This window comes from Procambarus clarkii, chromosome 77 (genome assembly GCF_040958095.1).
Source record: "Procambarus clarkii isolate CNS0578487 chromosome 77, FALCON_Pclarkii_2.0, whole genome shotgun sequence".
NCBI classification, from domain to species: Eukaryota; Metazoa; Arthropoda; class Malacostraca; order Decapoda; family Cambaridae; genus Procambarus; species Procambarus clarkii.
In genome coordinates this window covers 21,773,268-21,782,429 of record NC_091226.1, presented here as the reverse complement: position 1 = coordinate 21,782,429, position 9,162 = coordinate 21,773,268, and the positions used below count along the sequence as shown (strand labels likewise).

At 43.2% G+C, this 9,162-nt stretch overlaps 1 protein-coding gene across 1 annotated transcript; it reads left to right on the top strand.

The window, feature by feature from the left end:
- The first annotated feature begins 2,703 nt into the window (after window positions 1-2,703).
- Window positions 2,704-6,089, top strand: LOC138357346 (circumsporozoite protein-like). Its single transcript, XM_069314024.1, has 2 exons — window positions 2,704-2,710; window positions 5,485-6,089. Exons 1-2 carry the CDS (start codon window positions 2,704-2,706, stop codon window positions 6,087-6,089), a joined length of 612 nt encoding a protein of 203 aa, XP_069170125.1.
- The last annotated feature ends 3,073 nt before the right edge of the window (window positions 6,090-9,162 follow it).

Sequence of the window (9,162 nt, the reverse complement as noted above, 5' to 3'; positions counted from 1 at the left end):
AAACACCACCTTTACCAGTCGGTTTCTGTCCTTGTTGTACCAGCCCAACCTGAAAACCTTCTCAATGTTTTGTTCAGCCCCTTCCATCTGTAACACCTTCAGTAGCCCATGTACTGCCTCTCGGTCCTTGCTATTCCATTCCTGCCTATTGGATCCTTCCTGCTCGTTGATGCCTACAACTACCACTGATCCTTTTCTTTCCAGCAGCTGACTGTTGCACCTTGCTGCTTCCTGTGAGGTAGCTGCTTGCATGGCTACCTCCCTCACTGTGTCCATTGCTTCTGAGCTCTCTCTCAGTATTTCCGCAAATGTTTCAGGTACAGAGGCATTTCCTTCCAATGCAATATACCCACCTTCCCTTTATATGATAATCTGATGCTCAGCCTCTTTGTTTTTCTCTGTGAGAGATTTGATCTCCTCCCTTGCTGATGTCAGCTCACTTTGCAGGTTGTTAATTGTAATCCTTATTTCATATATCTCACTCCTGAATTCCTCCAAAACTTGGGCTAACATTTCCTTCGTTTGGTAACTTTGACTGTTCCCTGTGTCCCTGTTGTGTCCTCCTGCCATTTTGTCCCTGTGTGTGTGTGTCGCTGTAATTTGTGTACTCACCTAATTGTGCTTGCGGGGGTTGAGCTCTGGCTCTTTGGTTCCGCCTCTCAACCGTCAATCAACAGGTGTACAGGTTCCTGAGCCTATTGGGCTCTATCATATCTACACTTGAAACTGTGTATGGAGTCAGCCTCCACCCCATCACTTCCTAATGCATTCCATTTGTCAACCACTCTGACACTAAAAAAAGTTCTTTCTAACATCTTTGTGGCTCATTTGGGTACTCAATTTCCACCTGTGTCCCCCTAGTGCGTGTGCCCCCTTGTGTTAAATAGCCTGTCTTTATCTACCCTATCAATTCCCTTGAGAATCTTGAATGTAGTGATCATGTCCCCCCTAACTCTTCTGTCTTCCAGCGAAGTGACGTTTAATTCCCGTAGCCTTTCCTCGTAGCTCATACCTCTCGGCTTGGGTACTTGTTGCAAACCTTTGAACCTTTTCCAGTTTGGTCTTATCCTTGACTAGATATGGACTCCATGCTGGGGCTGCATACTCCAGGATTGGCCTGACATATGTGGTATACAAAGTTCTGAATGATTCCTTACACAAGTTTTTGAATGCCGTTTTTACGTTGGCCAGCCTGGAATATGCCGCTGATGTTATCCTCTTGATATGGGCTGCAGGGGACAGGTCTGGTGTGATGTCAACTCCCAAGTCTTTTTCTCTCTCTCTGACTCTTGAAGAATTTCATCTCCCAGATGATACCTAGTATCTGGCCTTCTGCTCCCTACACCTATCTTCATTACATTACATTTGCTTGGGTTAAACTCTAACAACCATTTGTTGGACCATTCCCTCAGCTTGTCTAGGTCTTCTTGAAGCCTCAAGCTGTCCTCCTGTGTCTTAATCCTTCTCATAATTTTGGCGTCGTCAGCAAACATTGAGAGGAATGAGTCTATACCCTCTGGGAGATCATTTACGTATATCAGAAACAGGATAGGTCCGAGTACAGAACCCTGTGGGACATCACTGGTGACTTCACGACATTCTGAGGTCTCACCCCTCACTGTAACTCTCTGCTTCCTATTGTTTACGTACTCCCTTATCCACTGTAGCGCCCTACCAGTTACTCCTGCCTGTTTCTCCAGCTTATGTACCAACCTCTTATGGCGTATGCATGTGTCGTGTATACATGTGAAGTTATGTATGCATGTGAAGGTATATATACTGTATTCACGTGAAGGTATGTATGTGTCGTGTATACATGTGAAGGTATGTATGTGTCATGTATACATGTGAAGGTATGTATGTGTCGTGTATACATGTGAAGGTATGTATGTGTCATGTATACATGTGAAGGTATGTATGTGTCGTGTTTACATGTGAAGGTATGTATGTGTTATTTATACATGTGAAAGTATGTATGTGTCGTGTATACATGTGAAGGTATGTATGTGTCATGTATACATGTGAAGGTATGTATGTGTCATGTATACATGTGAAGGTATGTATGGGTTATGTATACATGTGAAGGCATGTATACTGTGTACACGTGAAGGTATATATGTGTCATGTAAATATGAGAAGGAATGTGTATTCAAGGAATGCATTGGAGGGTATAAATGCGTCGAGGATACATGGGAAGATATGTATGTGTCTTGGATACATAAGAAGGTATGTATGTGTTGTGGATACATGGAAGGTATGTATGTGTCTTGGATACATAACAAGGTATGTATGTGTTGTGGATACATGGAAGGTATGTACGTGTCGTGGATACATGGAAGGTATGTATGTATCGTGGATACATAAGAAGGTATGTACGTGTCGTGGATACATGGAAGGTATGTATGTGTCGTGGATACATGGAAGGTATGTATGTGTCGTGGATACATAAGAAGGTATGTACGTGTCGTGGATACATGGAAGGTATGTATGTGTCGTGGATACATAAGAAGGTATGTACGTGTCGTGGATACATAAGAAGGTATGTACGTGTCGTGGATACATGGAAGGTATGTATGTGTCGTGGATACATAAGAAGGTATGTACGTGTCGTGGATACATAAGAAGGTATGTACGTGTCGTGGATACATGGAAGGTATGTATGTGTCGTGGATACATAAGAAGGTATGTACGTGTCGTGGAAACATGGAAGGTATGTATGTGTCGTGGATACATGGAAGGTATGTACGTGTCGTGGATACATGGAAGGTATGTACGTGTCGTGGACACATGGAAGGTATGTATGTATCGTGGATACATAAGAAGGTATGTACGTGTCGTGGATACATGGAAGGTATGTATGTGTCGTGGATACATGGAAGGTATGTATGTGTCGTGGATACATAAGAAGGTATGTACGTGTCGTGGATACATGGAAGGTATGTATGTGTCGTGGATACATGGAAGGTATGTATGTGTTGTGGATACATAAGAAGGTATGTATGTGTTGTGGATACATGGAAGGTATGTACGTGTCGTGGATACATGGAAGGTATGTACGTGTCGTGGATACATGGAAGGTATGTATGTGTCGTGGATACATAAGAAGGTATGTACGTGTCGTGGATACATGGAAGGTATGTATGTGTCGTGGATACATGGAAGGTATGTACGTGTCGTGGATACATGGAAGGTATGTATGTGTCGTGGATACATGGAAGGTATGTACGTGTCGTGGATACATAAGAAGGTATGTACGTGTCGTGGATACATGGAAGGTATGTATGTGTCGTGGATACATGGAAGGTATGTATGTGTCGTGGATACATGGAAGGTATGTATGTGTCGTGGATGCATGGAAGGTATGTATGTGTCGTGGATACATGGAAGGTATGTATGTGTCGTGGATACATGGAAGGTATGTATGTGTCGTGGAAACATAAGAAGGTATGTACGTGTCGTGGATACATGGAAGGTATGTATGTGTCGAGGATACATGGAAGGTATGTATGTGTCGTGGATACATGGAAGGTATGTACGTGTCGTGGATACATGGAAGGTATGTATGTGTCGTGGATACATGGAAGGTATGTATGTGTCGTGGATACATAAGAAGGTATGTACGTGTCGTGGATACATGGAAGGTATGTATGTATCGTGGATACATAAGAAGGTATGTACGTGTCGTGGATACATTGAAGGTATGTATGTGTCGTGTATACATGGAAGGTATGTATGTGTTGTGTATACATAAGAAGGTATGTACGTGTCGTGGATACATGGAAGGTATGTATGTGTCGTGGATACATGGAAGGTATGTATGTGTCGTGGATACATGGAAGGTATGTATGTGTCGTGGATACATGGAAGGAAATATGTGTGAATGAGGAATTAAGAGAATCAGCGACAAAAATCAAAACGAGCCCAAGAGCTAAAACCTGCCCCGCGAACCCTTAACTAAGAACTGCCAGGTTAGAACTATTAGCAAAGTAGCAGAAAATTGAAAAAAGTTGCAATATGTGTGTGTGAGGTTATCTTGAGGTTATCTTGAGATGATTTCGGGGCTTTTAGTGCCCCCGCGGCCCGGTCCTCGACCAGGCCTCCACCCCCAGGAAGCAGCCCGTGACAGCTGACTAACACCCAGGTACCTATTGTACTGCTAGGTAACAGGGGCATAGGGTGAAAGAAACTCTGCCCATTGTTTCTCGCCGGCGCCCGGGATCGAACCCGGGACCACAGGATCACAAGCCCAGCGTGCTGTCCGCTCGGCCGACCGGCTCCCCAAACAGTGACAGTGACTTTTGGGGCTAAGTACACCACTGTGGGTCTTTGACAGGGGCCATTTGACAGGGCAGTTGACAGGTGGTGGTGGGGTTGTGCCCTCAGTTGTTAGGGGGGGGGAGGGGACTGTTTGGGCACTTGACGGGGAGGGGGGAATTATTAGGTCATTTGACTTTCACTTTAAGGGGGTTGTTCAGTCACTTTAAGGGGGTTGTTCAGTCACTTTAAGGGGGTTGTTCAGTCACTTTAAGGGCATTGTTCAGTTTCTTTAAAGGGGTTGTTCAGTCACTTTAAGGGGGTTATTCAGTCACTTGACATGAAGATTGAATAATATTTCACTCAATAACAAAGTTTCAATACTTATTTTAATGAATTAATCAAGTTAATTTGATGATTTAACTGTTTAAACAGTCAATTGTATAGTATTACTGTCTTAATAATCTGCTGGTCTTAACGAGAACAACAAATAATTGAGTAAATCTCTCCTCTCTTTCTAAACATAAATTTAAACGAACAGTTAAGGAGGCTACTACACCTTTATCATACACTGAATGACAAAGCAGTGGTTCTGGCAGTGGAATCACCGTCAGGCGCAGTCCAGGGCTTAAAGTCCCTGTCCCGGAAACTGACAGCTGCACAAAGGGACCAAATTAGACAGGTGAGACAGGATACACCTGGGCGCCAATCACCTCGCCAGCTGACACAGTCACATCTAATATTAATCAATTTAAATTTATCTTGTGCAACTATTAAAGATAAATTAAATAATATTCGTACATAAAATGTATATAATTATTCCATTCAGTGATGCTAATAAATGGGGTAAATATAAAGAGCTCAGCTCTATTCTTGTGGCTCTATTCTTGGACCTGTGTCAAATGAGCTGATTAAGTACTTAAATTTAAGAACTTAAGTACTTAAATTTAAAGTTATACTTGTATGATAATAATCACTGAATCGCCTAATTCGACTTATGATTAAATTTATTAAATAATTTATCTGCAAGGAATTTGTGTGGGGACCCAACAACTATTTATTTCATTCAGTTACTGAGAGTAAAATATATTACAATTTCCCATAAAGAGGAGGAGAGAGACTAGGAGGAAGAGGGAATAGGAGGACGAGTAGGAGTGAACAGTGAGATCAACGCATCACAGTGTTACAGTAACCACAATGTTGTAGCACAACGTGACCACAATGTTGCAGCACAACATACCCACAATGTTGTACCACAACGTGACCACAATGTTGTACCACAACGTGACCACAATGTTGCAGCACAACATACCCACAATGTTGTACCACAACGTGACCACAATGTTGCAGCACAACATACCCACAATGTTGTACCACAACGTGACCACAATGTTGCAGCACAACATACCCACAATGTTGTACCACAACGTGACCACAATGTTGCAGCACAACATACCCACAATGTTGTACCACAACGTGACCACAATGTTGTAGCACAACGTGACCACAATGTTGCAGCACAACGTGACCACAATGTTGCAGCACAACGTGACCACAATGTTGCAGCACAACGTGACCACAATGTTGCAGCACAACGTGACCACAATGTTGCAGCACAACGTGACCACAATGTTGCAGCACAACATACCCACAATGTTGTACCACAACGTGACCACAATGTTGTACCACAACGTGACCACAATGTTGCAGCACAACATACCCACAATGTTGTACCACAACGTGACCACAATGTTGTAGCACAACGTGACCACAATGTTGCAGCACAACGTGACCACTATCCAAGCTATCAGAAACATTTACAAAACGGACATTGAATGTTGCCTTTCGTTTTTCAAGGAGGCATTTTGCACCTGAGCTTCTTTGTATCAGTGATATTCAGCCGCATTGGTTCATATTCAATCCTTTCAGGCCTACAATCCGGAGCTTTGACCTCAATCCGTCTGCCTTTCAACCCTGGCAGCTATCTCAACTCCCCTGCTCTGCCTTCAACATTAAACAAAATCCTTAAAAATATATGTGTATTTGCTCTCTCCTCTCCAATCTCTCCAACCACTTAGGGGTGGAGGGTAGAGCGACGGTCTGGCTTCCTGCAGGTCGACGTTCAATCCCCGACCGTCCAAGTAGTTGGGGCACCATTCCTTTCCCCTGTCCCATCCCTAATCCTTATCTTGACCCCTCCCCAGTGGTTGGGCACCATTTCTTCCACCCATCCCATCCCATCCTTAATCCTAATCCTGACCTCTTCCCAGTGCTATATAGTCGTAATAACTTAGCACTTTCCACTGATAGTTCCCCCCATCTTCTGTCTCTTTTGTTCATTGAATTATATTTCAACTTTCGTACTATTTACTCAAATGGACGAAACCACAATGATAGGAGTCACTTCACTTTCTATCAGTCGTGTAATTTCCATTGCTTGGTAATATTATAGCCAAGCTACTTGCACGTCTGAGGTCGATCCCCGACGTTCCAAGTGGTTGGGCACAATTTTGTCACTTCGTCCTGTCCCAGCTCCTTGTCCTCCTATTCCAGCTCCTTGTCCTCCTATTCCAGCTCCTTGTCCTCCTATTCCAGCTCCTTGTCCTCATATTCCAGCTCCTTGTCCTCATATTCCAGCTCCTTGTCTTCATATTCCAGCTCCTTGTCTTCATATTCCAGCTCCTTGTCTTCATATTCCAGCTCCTTGTCTTCATATTCCAGCTCCTTGTCTTCATATTCCAGCTCCTTGTCTTCATATTCCAGCTCCTTGTCTTCATATTCCAGCTCCTTGTCTTCATATTCCAGCTCCTTGTCTTCATATTCCAGCTCCTTGTCTTCATATTCCAGCTCCTTGTCATCATATCCCAGCTCCTTGCCTTAATATTCCAGCACCTTGATCTCGTATTCCAGCTCCTTGTCCTCATATTCCAGCTCCTTGTCCTCATATTCCAGCTTCTTGTCCTCATATCCCAGCTCCTTGTCCTCATATTCCAGCTCCTTGTGAGGGAAAATCTGACTCAAATATTTAAATTAAATAATGAAGAATTCATTAGCTACGAAGGACCCCCACTTTTCGTGAAAAAGTGGAAAACTAAAGAAAGCATGTGCATTGAAATTAATTCCACGAACTAGTGCCTGTGGATGATAATAAGACTGTATATTATCATGAAATAAGTGTCAAATTCATTCTCACAAAATGGGGGGGGGGTACAGAAGCTAAGGAAATATTCCGTTATTAGCGCAATCGTCGGATGCTGTTTAGTCGAAATAGTTGTGAACGTGTGGGACAGTCACGGCGTCACGCTTGTTGTAACACGCTGTCTGGGCACGCACATGGAAGGGAAGTTCATTCCTCATCTTGTCACTAAAGCTCCAGCTGAAATCACGATTAAAATGTAAAGAATGCCCAAGTTAAAGTGAATATACCACTATTTCTGATTGAAAAGTGGGAACATAAGCGAAAATAAGACTAACATTGGTGTTGTTGTTATCTCGTGTCCTGACGACGAGTAACCTACCCGTTCATATTTATAAGTGCACAGATTAATAAAACATCAGTAGGAAATTGTCTAAAGTACACTCGGCGGGACATGTGTTGGATGTGGGCGGAGTCACTCTCGATCTCTGGCACCTGCTGCAGCAAGGACAACGTAATTATGAGTCGGTGTAAACGTGAGCTCCTCTACACAGTAACTATAAGCAATATGGTTGCCGTCGCTTCTCCCCCTCTCTGCTCGGTATGCGCATGCGCGTAACTCTCGTTAGGAACCCCGAGCGTAAATTAATTTATTTGAAGTTAATTAGGGAAGGAAGTAGTTATGGCGAATATTTACTTTATAAATAAATGTATTACGTGGTAATATAATTTCTCGTAGTGCAAGCCAGTTTATTAAGACTGCGTAAAATGAAAGAGATGAATATGAAATAGAATTATCTTACATTGTAATAATTTCCACTGAAGTTGTTAATCTAACTGAGTTACAGTAAGCAGTAATATGCTAAATAAATAAACTCAATAGCAATCGATTATCCTGAGTAAAGGAAAGTAAATAATTGGACTCTGTTAGATCCGGCAATATGTGGAGGCTGTGGCGGGCTGATGCAATACCACATAGTAGGAAGAATTTGGTAAATATTGCGCAAGATTAAAATATTATTATGGTTAATTTTACAAATTAGTAATTTTAGTAACTACTTGTTGTTAATATAAAGATGTTGTATTAAAATACAAAATGATGAATGCAAGTTGTTGGTTATTTCCAACACCTTATCCTCATATCCCAGCTCCTTGTCCTCATATCCCAGCTCCTTGTCCTCATATCCCAGCTCCTTGTCCTCATATCCCAGCTCCTTGTCCTCATATCCCAGCTCCTTGTCCTCATATCCCAGCTCCTTGTCCTCATATCCCAGCTCCTTGTCCTCATATCCCAGCTCCTTGTCCTCATATCCCAGCTCCTTGTCCTCATATCCCAGCTCCTTGTCCTCATATCCCAGCTCCTTGTCCTCATATCCCAGCTCCTTGTCCTCATATCCCAGCTCCTTGTCCTCATATCCCAGCTCCTTGTCCTCATATCCCAGCTCCTTGTCCTCATATCCCAGCTCCTTGTCCTCATATCCCAGCTCCTTGTCCTCATATCCCAGCTCCTTGTCCTCATATCCCAGCTCCTTGTCCTCATATCCCAGCTCCTTGTCCTCATATCCCAGCTCCTTGTCCTCATATCCCAGCTCCTTGTCCTCATATCCCAGCTCCATGTCGTCATATCCCAGCTCCTTGTCCTCATATTCCAGCTCCTTGTCCTCATATCCCAGCTCCTTGTCCTCATATTCCAGCTCCTTGTCCTCATATCCCAGCTCCTTGTCCTCATATCCCAGCTCCTTGTCCTCATATCCCAGCTCCTTGTCCTCATA